Source organism: Calonectris borealis, chromosome 12 (assembly GCF_964195595.1).
Source record: "Calonectris borealis chromosome 12, bCalBor7.hap1.2, whole genome shotgun sequence".
NCBI lineage: Eukaryota > Metazoa > Chordata > Aves > Procellariiformes > Procellariidae > Calonectris > Calonectris borealis.
Window position 1 is genome coordinate 21,248,411 of NC_134323.1, and position 16,849 is coordinate 21,265,259.

Consider the following 16,849-nt stretch of genomic DNA (forward strand, 5'->3'; position numbering starts at 1 on the left):
TCATGACCTGTCCTTTTCTTGTCCATAATCAAAAGTAGAAGACCAATAATTAATGCCATTTCTGTTACAGTGTTTTTCAGTCCTAATTATGTCGCTTGCACACGCTGGAGGTACTGATTTTTGCTGCTTTTGTGTATCTGCTTAGGCTAAAAGGTTCTTTGGAGGCTGTATTTCACTGTGCATTTAATTTTTATGGAGTTTCAGTTGTGTTCAAAATAAGAGAAATTTATTATTGTTTTTTTGTTTGTTTGTTTTAAAAAAAAAACCCCAGAGTTTGAAGTTGCTTGTGTACCTGTACAGATGGTGTAAAATCCCTGAAGTAACAAGCTTGACTTTTTAAGTGGTAGGTTCTTTGGGTCACTTGTAGCATTATCTGGCTGTTGGTTACTTGGTGAACTAGTTGGAAATGGGTGTTGTCGTTTATGGATGATTACACTTGATTGTACAAGTGTGTTTAGCCCTTCTCAGAGCAGAATAATCCACAACAGATTTTAACAGCTTTTAAAACTGGTTGATAAAATTGGTCTTAAAGCTAGTAATTCATGTCTTTCTGATTGTCAGCCAATTCAGAGGCTCGCTCTATAGGTAAGGCTGAGTACAATAAACTACATATAGATGTATTTTGTAACTTGGAAAATGTCTGGCTCTTACTTATTTGAACTGAAAATTTGATGTTAAATGTTCTTAAACTGTTAACAGTATGTTTTAATAAATGCTGCATTTGCTTTATCTTTATTATAAATTGATTACAGCTTTGTCAGTTTTCAGATCCATGAATCTCTCTCCAGTGATGGCTGGTGTACTTTGGCTTGTCTTTTTACAGGACCTAATCATTAGTGCTGTCTTTATAATGTCTGCTCTTATGTGATGTTCCAGATGCAAAGAATCCAAAGATAATTTTTGATGACTGAACTCTTACTGAAAATGATGGATAACACTGCTGCTTTTCTGGATAACACTGCTGCTTTTCTGGCAATTGGCTGTGACTAGGCGAATGCATGGTTTAGGGACATTAAAACTTTAACTGTTCAAGTGCCCATACAGCGCTCTACCCTACAGCAGGTGTCCTACTGGTCTTCATCTTGGTGAATGGTTTGGTTGTTGGCAAGTTTGCTCTTTCCTGGGAGATGAGGAGCTGCACTCATTTTTTTGGCATAAATCCAATGTATTTTTGTGTATGCTTTGCTGGTTTGTGGTTTTGTTCATGTATACCATAGTGTAAATTCATAAGCCAGTTTTCTCATTGCTATTTGGATAGGGCATCTTAACTATGTGTGCAGAAGGCAAAGGAAGCAGGTGGTCATCAAGAGGAAGGAGCATTTTAACATTATCTTCCTAAATCGTGATGAAAAGATCTAAAGAGTAGCTGTTCTTACAGATGAACACAAGTGTCAGTGAAAGATAAAAAAGAAAAAAAAAAAAGAAAAACACCACAGTTCTAAAATGGTATTTTTCTATATAATTTGAAAAACATTTAGATTTTCTTCATGGTAGGGTTAATTGCAGTATTCCTCCAGAGCCCGCACACGTGCATGAGCTATACGTTTAAGTCTTCATGTTCGTCCCCAGCAGTAAACTGGAAAATACTGGAGTTCAAGGTCTCTTTCCCAGACTTGCTTTCCTGAAGGCTGTGTTTGGCTGGAGACCTTCAGTACAAGCAGTCTGCCAGCAGTAACTCCAACTCCTGCCTTCCTGATCTCCTCTCTTTCTGCATCTCCTTCTAATATGTACACTAGAGGAAGATGAGAATGATATCCTCAGGAGCCCTGCCTTCCAGATAAGCAACACACACTGTGTGGGCGTTGTAGTGACCACAGAGTATTATACAGACAGTTCGTGTGGCAGTGGCTGGCTGAATGTCTCTAAGCTGAGCTCTGTCTCTGAGCTCTTATTTACCTATTTGCAGATGTTCGCATGTGCAAAGGAGGCTCAGAAATTGTCTAAACAGAGGACTCTCTGCTTTCTTTTCTTTAACTGGTTGAGCACTGCTGTAAATACTCCATTAACTGGTCTATATTAGTGTGTCTAGGAAAACAAGAATAACAACTTCTTGTCTGAAAACTTCAGTCCGAGTTTTTCCACAAGTAATTTTCATCCATTTGGAGAAACGCTTTTGATCTTGTACCTTGTGGAAGATAGAAATGTCAGTTCCTTTTGCTTTATTTTTCTCTTTTTAAGTGAAAACCTCATCTGGGAAGAGGAGGGGATGATGGTCCTGGTATTGCCAGAAGTTCTTTTATGTCATTGGCTGCATTCTGTGTGATTGACAGGTTATTGGCAATGAAAAACCAACAGTTAAGACTAATGATCATATCTATGACTCACACGTTTTCCATACTGAAAATTACCTTTGGCAGCAATTTTCTTATGCAAAATGTAGAACATCCTTTTACATTTAAAAAAAATGGCAGAGGCTAAATACGCACGCTTGAAAATCATTATCTGTTTATTTTTTTATAAATATTTTCACCTGTAATTTAACAGATTATTCAATAAACTGCATTTAAAAAAACTTCCCAAAATATAATAATATCTGTAGGTTGTATGCATTTTAAATTTTTTACTGAGTTGTGTCCAGCAATAGGCAAATTGCAGAACCAGTCTCTCCAAGTTCTAATGCTTATGGGGAAAGGAATACGTGAACACAGATGGAAAGTACTGAATCCTATGCAACAACACTGGGTTTCTGAAGCGCTCCCCCTGACCCCTCTTAATATTTTCTTTCCATCTTCTCCATGAGTATAGTACTGGCAGCACTCATAGAAAGAATTGCTTCATTTGGGATCTGAGTGAATATCAGAAGCTTTTCTCCTTCTTCTTTGTGATTTTTTGTTTTCTGTATTTTAGTACATAAGTAAAGATTAAAGTTGATTCATCTTCAGTATGAGATTTTTCAGACTGAAAAAAGAAATTAGAATAATCCAGTATGAGGATGCACTAGGCTGTAATAAGTTTTAATGATTTCCTCTGATGGATTTTGTCAGGTTGGCCCAATATTTCAACTTTACATAGAATTCCTTGTTTAATTTCGTGTATATTCAGCAGATTTCTTATTGCTGTCTCTTTTAGATAAATAAATAAATCTGAAAACGGAGAATAGAACATCTCACAGGAAAGTTAATGGGAAGCACATTCTCGTATCTGCAGGGAATCTTGTGGATATCCGTTTCTTCTGTGTACAAATCGGAGTCTAAGACAATCCTGTGAAGCTCTCCTTTTTCAAGCATAATGGTGCCTTTTTGTATTGGTCCCAATTGTTATTTTCTTTTTCTTCCAGATAAGTAACTGCTCAAATTTCACAGCATCAGCTCTGAAAAATTTCTGCCTCATGATGCCTAGTTGTCAGAATTTGTCAGCAAATTCTGTAGCCATTCTTGTTCCATGTAGAACATGGTCCAGAATTGTAGTTTCTTGGTTAACGTTTGTGACGTTTTGAATGGAAAGGTTACCTCATCCTCTTCAGGCAGACTGCTTTTGAAAGCATCATTCTTTAGGAGTTAAGCCTTAAACATAAGAAATCCCTTCTCCTTTAAGACTGAAAAAGAATTGAGTGAGTTTTACTGGAGTCTTTGTGTTAGTAGATACAGAACACAGAAATAATCTTTCATCTAACACTAATGTTTCCTGGTAATAGTCAAGAAACTTCATTCAGTTATTTTCAAATTAGATGTAGAGTTCCTGCTCAGGCAGGTTATGGTTGTAGATTTGTTATGCTGTGTTGAACATTTCCAAATGCTTATTTTAGCTGTTCTCTACCACTGTGCTTCCTGTGTGACTCTGTTTTCTCTCCGAACTGCTTTATAGATTCAGTCCTTACAGTTCATTTCGAAATGTAAAACAATTGATGGACAATTTGGTGGTAGTTGTGGCTTGTTACAGAGGTTTTCCTTGTGTATGTGGTGTCTGTTTTTGCCTTTGTGCTGTATAGCCAGGAAAATAGGTGTCAGTAAAATGGTATGTTTAGTTAGTGTTAGTATGTTAGTGGCTCCTCCCAAAACAACTGTGAAGGTAGATTTTTCCTGTCGATAATCCACTCTACTAACTGGGAAAAGTTAATTCTTAGACAGGAGCCAGTGTTTTCATGGGTGTTTAGGGATAAATTTGAAAAAAACGTTTATGCGTTGAAGTAAGCAAGCTTGAACATACATTGATGCATTGAAAAAGGGATACATCTGTGCTGGTGGGTTGTATAAAAGTATTCCCTTATTCTAAATTTGCTTAAATTAGCTATACGCTATCCGGCTCACTCTCCAGATTTTCTTCCTTAAAAATGAATATTCTTTTTTTTTTTTTTAAAAAAAAAGGGACGAAAGGGGGGCAAACCCCCCCTAACCTCTTCCTTATTTTATGTCAAGTTTTAGTGCTAAGACTCTTTTTAAAATATAAACTTAGTAGGAGCAAAATCCTAAGGACTTTATAAATGTAACTTTATTGCATTTATCTCTACAGCTGGAATTAGTTATTCAGAGTGTTCATTAAAAATAAGCTTTGGTAAGTGACATTTTAAACAGGCATTCGGAAGTGATTGCAAGAAAGATGGTGATAAAGAACAGTGTCTAAAAGGAAGTGTAAAATTCTTCAACATTTTAAACTGGCCTATAAAAACTTCAAATGTAGCTATTTGGACAATTTGGGAAATGTAACAAGAACACATATTACTGCTAGACTGGGGGACTGCCAACATTGCCACGGATCAGTATTTTATCAAGTATTTGGTGTGTTGGTGGTTTGTTTGTTTTTTTTTTCCCCCAAACATGCAGTGCTGGCACTGAGAAAATAGACAGAAGTTGCCTTTTTTTTTTTTTATATAAGAAGTGTGTGGGTTTTTTTCCGCTTGATAATGGAGAAAATTTTGAAAAGGTGACATAAACCCTTATACTCTAGATAGCAACTAAAAAAAAAGCAACAGAAAACCTCCATTTATTGTTTAATACAATTTGAACTTCACGTACACATGAAAAGCTGTAGTACACTCTGTACTTGTCTATGATTAGATAAACATCTTCCAGAGCTTCCCAAGGTTTGCAATCCAACAGATCATTGGCAGTCCATGAGGAATCCCATTTGTTGCTAGCAAGATCCAATTATTGTAAGAGGGAGGCAGGGCATTAGGCCCTAGGGCTTTTTGTATCCAAAAAACCTGTGGTCAACCATTTTGTCTGTGCCAAAGTTGAGATCCATTTATTGTTAGCTCTTACGATAGTTTCTTATCTTTTCTTTAGGTCTTAACGATGGATATTGTAACACTTAAAGTCTTATGTAGACACATGAATGTTCAAGCAAGCAGGCGCTGTATTACAGCTGAAACAGAGAATTGCTGTCATCAGATTTGTTTAATTTGTGTTTCAACAATTAGCCAAGGAGTACAGTTAGGAAAAATAAATGACCATCAGTCATGTTTGAGATGTTGGACCAGTAAAAACAATAGTGGACTATTTACTGTGGGAAGCAAAGAGAAAGAAGAAAGCCTTCTCTGTCACTAAAACACAATTTTTCTTCTAAGTTCTCTTCTTAAGTTTACCATGAGCACAGTGGAAACAGTCTTAAATATCAAAACCATGCCTTAGAAGATTGAATAATGGTGTGGGAATAATGTTAATAATCTCTGAAACCAAATAAAATGATAAGCTGCATACTGGAGACAATTATTTATTTCATATTTACTTTTGTGTTATAGTGTAGACTTAGTGCGTTTTCTGTGCAACACTTCTCTAGTTACTTCCTTCTGCATTTTCATCAAAAGTGATAGAGAAGGCTTTCTGGTTTCTCACACACTAAATGCTTTTCTGTTGTTTGATTTAGACTTTTTTGTATGTGAAATGCACACAAGAAATAGTTTAGTCTTGTCATTAATTACAGTCTGTCCCTGTTCTGCTCTGATGCCCCTAGTACCACTCTGGTTTCCCTGCCCTCCAAAAGCCCCCAGCCCTGGAAAAAAATACATGCTTTTTAACTAAGATGATAATCCAATTTTGCAATAAATACTTTTACATTTTTTTTCCTGGGAATTATTCTACTAAAAATGATGCGTTACCATGTAAGTTGGCCGTAGTATCTCTGAAAATGCTCACTCTCAGACTTTTCAAAATAAGAATTTGGTGGCTCTTTGGAGCTGTGATTTACAGACTTCCTCCTGTGTATCTTGAGTTGATGAATTCTTTATCGCTTTGCCAGGGGTCGTGGACTTTTATATAATTCCATTGAAGCTATCCGTCCTCTGAAAGAATTTTGAGTACTTGGAATGGTACAGCTGTCAAATTAGATGGATTACCAGCTTTAGCATTTGATACATAACCGCGATGCTGGGAGAAAGAGCGAAGCTTAGAGGCAGTCTCTGTTTTTAAGTAGACTGTTTAAACCATAAGACTGTGTTAATGTATTATTTATAAGGTTTGCTAGCTTACATTCCATTTTCCTCTCTGATTTTTGTCTTGTAGTGTTGTCCCTCAGACCACAGTAATACTGAACAACGACCGGCAGAATTCAATTGTAGCCAAGATGGTTGGGCAGGAAGAACCATTGAGCAGAACAGCGGATTCTCTGGAAAATATCCTTAGCAAGTTAGTAGCAGTTACGGGAATCCTCCCCCTTCGTTCCCTCCTTTGACAGATCAGTATCAGTGTCTGCAGCAATTTGAAGTGCAAAATGAGAAATGTTCTAGGTAATAGTGGGGGGAAGAACAGTGAACCGGTACTTGAATATTTTATTAGGCTGACAGTTCTGCCTAGGGAAACCTCATATCAGCAGTAAAGGTACAGAGCAATGCTTCACTCTTGATGGGGAGAGAACATCTTGGAGGATCTGGGATTAGTTCAATGTTAGTTGACAGCTGACAGTTGAAAGAAAGAGTGCCCATAGCTACATATTTCTTACGTGGATGCACGATCACTTGGGAGCGTGCCAAGATCCTGTATTTAACCAACGGAAGAACCAATATGCAGCAGCCCAGGAAGGCTTGTTAGAATTTGTACTCTCTAAAGCAAATTTTAAATTAAGTGGAACTGGAGATTCTGGGTAGAAAATGTTCTTAAGTAATATGTTTCTATAAATTATTTAAATATTTTTTTCTTTTGCTCGCTGGGCCTAGACTTTTCCATTGATGCAAATTTAGAAAGTGTGCATCTAAAATTTTTTATTTCTTCTGCTGGATATTTTGCAGGATTTTATTTTGCTGGATAGCTCTGAGTTATAAACAGGAGTAGGCTTGTTTAAAGGAGTATGCTTTTATAATACATTTATTTTTGTCGATTAGTGTTTTTAATTCCCTTATAAATGATGCTATTCCTGATCAAGGATTGTGTTTTCCCAAAGTTACGTACTTTTCTTTTCCATAGTGCTGTTCCTGGACGTAGGCAGAACACCATAGTGGTGAAAGTTCCAGGGCATGACGACAGTCACAATGAAGACGGAGAGAGTGGCTCTGAGGCCAGTGACTCAGTTTCCAACAGTGGACAATTAGGAAGCCAAAGTATTGGCAACAATGTCACACTTATTACGCTGAACTCTGAAGGTATGCTGATATAACTGTAAGGCTACTTGAGCAAAGTAAATGTGGTGGTGGAATGAACTAAGATTCAACTGGAAGCTTCAGAGATCATATTATGGGTCCAACCTTGAATTGTTAGGCATTACAGCAAGCATCAGACAGGAGTGAATGAATCTGAATCGTTTGGGTTTTTTGTTTGTTTGGGGTTTTTTTGTTGTTTTTTTTTTCATTTTTACTAGTTTTACAGGCAGAACAGCTAATTAAAATTACTTGTAAAATTTAAAAAGTATGCCCCACTATAGCAGTTTATATTTTAAACCCTTTAAATTAATACATGCAACCTGCAGGATTTCCTATCACCAAGTTGAAATATTGTTTCATCTCCTCCTGTAACAACTTATGCCAGTCTGCTTGTGTAATTCTTATGAATGTAGTTATTTTAGCAATTGTAAACAATTTTTATAAGGAAATTCATATTAAAAACAGACTGTTAACAGGATAGTGTGTAGTGTCAGATTTTTCTGAAAATTCTTTAGGTCTTAGACATAGAAATCAAATGTAGTGAAATCTAAGAATTTTGGATTAGCCTTATAAAGGTATTCTATTTTATGTGGTTGGAAATATTGAAGTGAATGTTAGTTGCTATATTTTAATCACAAACAAGATGATATAAGGGTCACTGAGTTTTACGTGAAAATAACAAATGATAAATTATGTTCTATGATTAGTTTGAAAATGACTGGGTTTTTTTTATGCAGATGTAATTTGAATCCTAGACTTCAATTTAATAATTTCCCTAATTACTTTTTAAAACATACTTACTGAACATTTACTTAAGTGTTATTCTGGATTTGGTAGTTCATATTTACATTCATGTACCGGAGAAGAGTGAGTTACTTCAGGAAATTGTTGCAGCAGAATGCACTGAGGAGGTGACCTTTGTGCTTAAGAGGTAAATGTGTGTTGTCTTTTTGATCTCTAACATTGAAACAGAAGGACTCTAATTTAGGAGTGATTCAGTTTCTTCTGCATCATCTCCAGCCATTGGTAAAAGCATGTTGAGTGTGAACCGGTTAGGATACAATTAGTGGTAAGGAATAATTCAAGATAGCCTGAAACTGAGTATTTAAGAGTGCATTCAAAGATTTCAGAACTGACTAACAATTCAACGAGATGCTTTAAAACTTTGATACTTACAAAACATCAGAAGTCAGGCTGCTGAAAGTCTCATGCACCGAAGACTGTTTCTGAAAATGTTGTTCTAAGGCATTTGAACCTAGGATTCTTTGACTTTTATGGATACTCATACAACATATGTATATTAGGAAAAGCTTTTCGGTTCTGTCCTGTATGTATGTTGTGACACAGAGTTGTTTCCGAAGAGTATTTCATTTTGGATTGGTGGGGAAGTAAAGGAGACTGAGGCTGTCTGAGGAGTTCCTCTCAAAAAATCATTGGATTGCAGGTAGTGCTGATAGGTTGATGTGAAAATACAAATAAAATGTACACTTTGTGGAGTCTGTTAATATTTCATATAGCTCTGCGTTAGCTATGCCAGGAACAAAGTCTCTAACATTAGGAGGATATTTGTTGTATAATGCCTTTTTTGACTTGGTTGTTTGGCACAGATTTGCACAGACAAATGTGTGTTGGCCTTTTATGCCATTGTTGTATATGTAAATTTTGAAGAAACAGCTAATCCATTAATGTCTTCAGATCTGATTTTCTTCAGACCTTTAGAACACTCATCCATTAAAAATCTCTCTGAGATTGATGAACGCTCTGAGAATCAGATTAGTAATCCTCCACACCTACCTCTTCTTGCCCTCACGAAGATGAGAGAGGACCGCTTGCACAGAAGGAATGCTAAGCGAACTAGCCTGCAGTATCTCACAGAAATTAAATTATTAATAAAGGAAGTGATGAAGAATAATAGGTCTGTTGTGCAGACTCGTTTTCTTCAGCAGTAAAAGGCAAAAGTTACAGCACCCATCAGCTTGCTTTCATCGTCTGTGAAAGAATTCTGAATGACTTTGAGTTGCTCAAAGGAATCTTGATTGATTGTAAAATACGAGAATGGCGTATTTCAGCCCTTACGGACTGAGACTAAACAACAGGTTTTCAGTATGACTCCCATCTGTCCTCTTGGGTCCAGAAAGCAAAACTAAACCGTGTTTATAGTTGGGCTGTAGCTGACTTTGCGTATGGCATTGACCTGTGGATATTTTCAGAATTTAGTTAATAGATTTATATAAAGGCATTGTTTGCTCTCTGCTGGCTGTTTTCAAAGAGCATTTAATCACGTATGGTAGTTTAAAAAATACTGGTGTTATTGCCTTTCTGTTCCGGAAAAATAATTATACAGAAGCATGGAGCCCAGTTCCCGGTTCCAGTAATGGCCTAGAATAAGGGGGGGGTCGTCTTGTCGACTGAACACTATGCCTTTATTCCATCTCCAGTTGTATATTCCTCTTTTTGCAGGTGCAGTAAGGCATGTTCTCTCTTTGAGCAACAGTTACGTGATGCTTTCTTCTACTTTTCAGAAAACTGAAAATGCTCATCCATTTTACAGATGCAGTTAAAGGTCTGCAAAGGGTTGATTTTAAGATGTAGTATTTATGAACTGAAAGCATCTAGAGATACTGAATCTCTAATTTTTGTGAAATTTTTGTGATTGATTTTTTTTTCCAAATTTCACTTTGGAAATGTCCTTTCATGTGGGGATGATAGTAATATCAACACCTGATGCATTCATCGGACTGCAGTTCTAGAAGTGGTGTTCATGAAGTAATCTTGCACAGGATAAAATCCAGCAAGAATAGAATTGGTCAGTATTGAATTACCAATGTAAAATCAAATTAAAATAGGCTAGAAGGCTTACCACTAAGTGACTTACTATTTTTATTAATGTCAGATTTTTGGCATAGAAAATATCAAGTGCATCCTTATTCAGCCAACTAAAAAGTAGTGTTTTTTTATTTAACCTGTAATTTTACCCCACAGATATTAATAACTGTCAAAAGTGGTTAGTCTGTTGTTGTTTTGAACGCGTGTGTTAGAGTGTGTCTTTTCTACTCTAAGTTTGTTGCAGCCCAAGTGGATCTTCTGGGGAAATTAGAGAAGAACAGTTGGTATGGATATATAAACAGCAGTGTAAGTTTATAACCATGTGCTTTAGATGTAAAAAAACTTTTCTACAAATGGATGATGATTTAATAATAAGATCAAAGCTCAAAATTCTGTTTATCAAGCTTCTCTTTTAAGAAGATATCTTCCTCCAGAAACACTGTTTGAAAGAATTAAATGCCACTGATCCTCTGAATGTTTAAGTGCATCTTCAGTTTCTGGAGATCTGGATTGGAGCCTTCATTTAAATCCTAAGTAAAAAATATAAATGTTTTTTACTGCACTGAAACAAGGTACTGAATGAAGAAGCCCAGGTGTGACCCACTACTGAACTCACATTTCAGTAGAAGTGAAAAAGGAGGAAGGTCTTAAAACAGCAAACATACAACCTACCAAATAAAACTGTGTCCAAACTGCTCTATTCTGGTAATCTAAACTGCTCAAGCAATGCTAAAACATTAATTGTAAGTGTTGTCTGTAAGGTGTACTTGACTTAATCATCACCCATCTCTTTTCTCTTTATTTTTCTGATTTAGGCAAAAAATCCCCTCCTCGTATTTTTTTAACACAATACATTAATGATATTAAAAAAGGTCCTCACTTTAATCAAGAGTCATTGTTTCAAACCAGAGATCTTTTTGTTGTATAATTATCTTAGTTATAATCTTAGCTAAGGAGTTCTGATTTGGAAGAGCTTTTGGAGAGCAGCTCTGATTAAATCGAACTATGTTGCCAGTTGTGAAACTGTTCTTACTCACAGTGCACTTAACTAATTAAATCTTAAGTCTGGTTAACCTTTCTTTTCTCTTTCTCTCTCTGTCATTTGAAACATCAAAGCTATATAGGTAACTCATGCATTGTGGTAGAAATGCAGCTAAGCAGTTTGCATCAGGAGATACACCTTTGTGTTTTCATATAAGTTTTCTTTCTGAAGTGTGGCTTTTAGAAATTTGAAGTACCCAGCTGTTCCCATGTTTTTTAGAAGTCTTTTGTGTAGTAGTTATTCTCTGAATACATGAACATGTCTGTTTTAGCAGAAATGTTTTCTGGAGGAAAGAAACCACCAAACATGAGTTACAGCATGACCAGTCAACCTTATAAACAAACCTTTTTACTGTGCGAGTATCTAAGAATTTGGATAGAGGCTGGTTTTCGGAAGGGTTTTGGTAGATGAAAACAGTGTAAATACAATGAAAATTAATGTTTTTGCTGTGTTCTCATGAGGCACTGTATGCTGCTTTTTTAATCTGGAGGAAACCTGTGTTTAAAAATATAGGGAACTTTTCTTATTCTTTGTCCTCATTTTTTTTCCCCCAGCATGGATTACACATCTTTCTTGTTTAATGGAATAAGAAACAAACATTTATCACTAAGAAGTGTTTAAAGTAAATGTCACCAGTTGATAGATGTGTTTTTGCTCTTTTAAAAGTCCAGTTAATTTTGACATGAATGTGTTTCTACTGTAGTTTTGGAGTACAGCATACACTCAGTTTAAACAAAGTTGTGCTTTTTTTAATCTTGAACTTTTTAATTAGACTTAAAAATGATGAGCAATTGATTAATGAAGAGCATTTTTAAAACATCATCATTTGGGCCTTGTGTCTATGTACATGTTATTTTTGTAATGAACTGCTGTAGATCTTCAGAAACTGTTACAAAAAACTTGTTTGTCCATTTGTGAGGATTTAGTTGCTATGTGTGTTAAGTGGTTTATAATGCAGTGATTTTTATCCATCTGTTCAGCTGTGATTGGAATGGAGCTGATATTTCTCTGAGGTGTATTGAAGCTGTACAGAATTGTGTGACTTAAATGTCATGGGCACACTCCAACTTTGTACGGTTCACTGTATTATGCAAAGCAAAGATAGCATAGGAAGAGATTTCATTAATCTGTTTTGGAGTTTTGGAGTGGGAGAGCCATTAAGTTTTATGTACTAAACATGCTGAATTTTTTTTTTTTTAACAGTTGCATGAGAGTTTGTATGCTAAATGAAGTGATAGCACTATTCTATTTTCCTCTTCAGTTTTCAGATACTGTACTTCTTTACACTTTCAGGGTGGTAATAGAAGGAAAAGTTTAGACTGTTAAGTTATTTTGAGGAGACTATTTTTCTGTGCTTTCCAGAATTCTTGTACGTTTGTAAAGGTCTGTAGGCTCTGAATTGGATTTCACCAAGTAAAATGCTACAGCATTTGCGAATTGATTCTTTAGGCCTTCATATCTCTGAAGATATTGGTACTAGTTGATTACGTGGTAAGGTCTCGTGTATAGTCTCTGTTCACAACAACTATCATCCCAACATTGTTGCGTTCTTTTGGATTTTGCCTTCCACTGCAAAAAATAATACTGTGAAGAACATTAGATCCATACCAGTTTTAAATTACAGAAGTTTTAAACCTATGATATTAAGTACCTATATTGTTTTCTGACTTTAATGAGTTCTCTAGTACCGGTATGTGGCTGTAATCCTGTCACGGGTTGGTTTTCAATTGACTAAGCTATAACCTGGCAACTGTATGCACTTTCATGCTCACCACAAATCTGTTAAAAAATATTCTCACATTCTCAAATATATTTATCTAAACTTTTTAACTGCAGAGTTTCAGCGTTAGACAAAGAAAAGCAAGTTGCAGTAACTATGAACAAGTAAGTTCTGGTAAGAATGGTGAGTAGATTTTCAGACCATCAACACTTAAAAGGAGCCTTTTATGTTCTTAATAGATAACATCTGAGATGAAAATAATACTCCTTTGTCCAGGCTCCAGTTACCTCCCATGTTATTTACTGTAAGGCCTCCTCTCTGGCCTTATATTCAGAAAGCTGTTAAAAATAGGATTTTCCAAACTCGTCGTTTTAACACCATCATCTTCTCCTTGCATCTCTTTCCCTACTCCATGGCACCCTCGTTATGAAGGAAGACCTTGTCCTTTGCCATCTCCCAGTCACTTTTTGAGTTGCTCTGACTTCCTCAGCCATAGATGACAGGTTTCCTTGCTTGTAATGTTTTCAGACTTTTATACTTTCTTCCATTTCCTTGGGAGGAGATCCTCATAACTATATGTACATCACTGTCCATAATACTTGCTTATAAAATTGTCTTTTCTCATGGTGTTTACATAAAACTTAGCAATACTTAAGATACCTTTCTTTTAAGATACTTTAAGATACTCTTGCTTTTGGTGATGCCTGCCATCTCAATGTGTTGTCACCTGCCTGCCTTTCTGTAGTACACCTGTTGTCTCCTGCCTTATTCTTGGTTTGTAAAATTGCTGGGTAAGGACGTTGTATTTGTTCTGTACTTACATAGTACCTTCTGCAACACTTGATTCTGATTTAAGAGTGTTACACTCTTGGATTTACAGGAAACAGTCAAGAAGTGTGGCTGTTGCTTACTTGTGATTTCTCATTTATTGGGTAAACTGCTTGGAATTCATGTATAAAAGATCACACTTAGTTCATAAAGAACTCTTTCTGATAAGTCTTGAGCTTGCACTAAATAGCAGTTTCAGAATTTTACACTGTTAAGTACTATTTTACCAAGAAACATATGCAAACAGCAGAAAGCAAAGAATAGATAATATCCAAATATATTTACTAATTTTTGTTGGTAAATTGGTTTTGCTGTGATCAGGCAGTTTTGTGTTTCCTCTGAAGGTGTTGAATTTTATTTTGAAAAACTTTACAAGAACTTGCTCTTCAAAATTTCACATTAGAATATCGGTAAAAACAGAATTTGCTTTTTTAATGCAGCTTATATACAGAAAAAATATTAATTTAAGCAGCTGCTTCAATTTAGCTCAACAAAGCTCAAATGTTGAATACTTACTGTTCAACTAAAGAACAGGCTATCTAAAGGCATTATGATTATACTTGCACACTTCTCTAGGAGATATGATGAGAGCATTATTTTGCTTAATACTAGATATTGCTTTCGAGATACAAGGGGCTTCAAGATGTAAGGAATATTATAATAATACTGTTCTTCCACGTATTCAGTATATGGTAATATTTAAAACATTTAATCTGTGACTTACTGTACAAACAAGAGGAGCATCTGTTCCTAAAACATTAATGCACATTATGTTATCCTTTTAAATCTTTCACAGTAGAGTTACTGTCCTATCTTTAATATGGAAGGAAAAAAAAAGCAGGACCTCTCATCTTTGTGGTATAAGAATGTCTCATTCAGCATTACTATGCTGCTTTAAAAGCAGATATTTTTTTGAAATGTCTGTGCTAAAGCCAAGACTTTGAGATTACTAAGAAAGAAACACACTGTCCTTAGTATCTCCCAAGTATGTGAAATGCTCTTGAACAGAGCTCCATGAAAGCTGTTTTTAAGTGATACAAATAAAATGGCAAGATCCATTGATTTAGAATTTGGTTCAGTGAACTTTAGACTTGATATACTGACATATGATGTTTGGCATATTCTATGATAGTTTTGTATCATATCTGCTTTCTCTGCATTCCTTTAACTGCATTTTAAGACTATAAAAAATATAGAATTAGAAATGTAAACATGCGTATTTTTTAAGAAGATAAGGGAAAACTGGTCTACATAGTGTGCTAATTAAAGGATGAATAATATTTTTCCAAAGAAAGTTGTTTAGTCACATATTGTCTCTTCAACTTGGCATCTGAAACAGTTATTTTACAATAGCAGTATTAAACAGTGCTCTGCATTTGCTTTCCAAATGTGAATCCAAGCAGCTATTTATACGTGGCCCAGACTTATCTGTCCATGGGATTTTCCAGTTCACTGTAAGATCAGATCTCGCATATTATATGATCATTTGCAGCACTTTGCTTTTCCTGCCAAGCTCCGTATGACCAGATACAGACAGCGAGAATGAACTTTTAAATAGCAAACTTCTTGTACCTTAAAACAATATTATATGTTGCTGATGTGAAGACACTGATGAGACTTCAGGAGCTTCAGTGACTTGTTAAAGCCAACGAAAACTACAGAAATTTAATTGCTTTGATTTTTTTTGATTATTGGGAGCAAACAAATGAACAACGGTTCCTTCTTAACAATGGTTAATTCCAAACAGTGATGTTTGGAATTAAGAGCCTGGTCCACTGTGTAAAGTTAAATACAACAAAGAAGCAATAAACAAGGAAGTGGGCAAAATCTAAATTAGAAATCTGATTTTCTGACATGAAACACGTTTTCTAGGGGTTTAAAAAGCTCTCTAAGTCCACGGATTTTACAATTTTATCTGGAATTTTTTTAGCTGATCGTTTTAAATTACAGATGATCGCATAGTCCTCACTTTCTACTTCTGTTGAATAAATTCCCTGGCCTTCCATGAGTCATAAAGTAAGTGAATTTCCTCTTTCTCTCATGGATTTAACCGTGTAATAAAACTGAGGCCTTATTTTTAACAAACAAGTAATCTCACTGATGTTATGCTGAGACCTCTATGCACACCATAGTATTTGCTGAGACAAGTGTGCTTTGGTACTGCATCCCCATACATGTTCTTTCATGCTGTCAGACAACGGAAGAAACCACGAGTGCAGGGGAGTGCAGGATATATTGTCAGAATATCTCGGGTAGTATACCGGTCCTCTAACCTTTGGGGCTTAGAAGTTAACTGAAACTGTGTCTGTTAGCCAAATCCTTTGTGCTGTACAGAAGATTATACTTGGAGCGTGAGGTTCTTCTGGCTATCTTTCTTCTATATTTACGTGGAAATTAAACCTTTTTTCCCATGAGAAGAGTCAAGCGAAAAACTCCAGTTCTGTGTCCAGGGTTTCTGATGTTCGTGGATGTGTGTGTGTTGTATGCTTCCTTTTGCCAGAACTCCCAGCGTCTTAACTGCTTTTTGTGGTGAGAGGAGGTTTTGATGAACATAGCTTTAAAGCTAGTTCTTTCACCTTTCTTTTAGCACAAGCTTTAAATCACATTGCTAGATTTGTGGGTTAACTTATAGCCTGATCGTCACTCTGTTCCTTGTATTTAATGATTATTAGTTAATGAAGTCAGTGCTCTGTAGTCTCTGTCAGTTAATCACGAATCCTGTGAACTCTTGCAGGAGCAAAGGACTCGGGCTAATTGACAGAAGTTTATTTAAAAAGATGATGTTGAATCTTCTACACATCAGCCAAAATATTATTGAGTTTCTCTAGAAATGGGGGGTTATTTTTGTAGGTTAGGATTTGGGTTTGTGGTTTGTTTTTTTTTTAAGGTTAATTAATCTTTCTGCCTTTGTACTGCAGCTACCAGT

General features: G+C 35.8%; 1 protein-coding gene across 11 annotated transcripts in view; it reads left to right on the forward strand.

Annotated features, from left to right (window-relative positions):
• BANP (BTG3 associated nuclear protein) overlaps positions 1-16,849 on the forward strand; it is a 157,502-nt gene that overhangs the window by 30,180 nt on the left and 110,473 nt on the right. For all 11 annotated transcript variants that reach the window (XR_012675439.1, XR_012675436.1, XR_012675437.1 and 8 more), the window contains 2 exons: positions 6,438-6,560; positions 7,335-7,510. Coding sequence is in view for 7 of the 11 variants with exons in the window: in XM_075161571.1 (XP_075017672.1) it covers positions 6,438-6,560; positions 7,335-7,510 (299 nt within the window). In the remaining 4 variants the exon portion in view is untranslated. The remainder of the gene's footprint in view (positions 1-6,437; positions 6,561-7,334; positions 7,511-16,849) is intronic.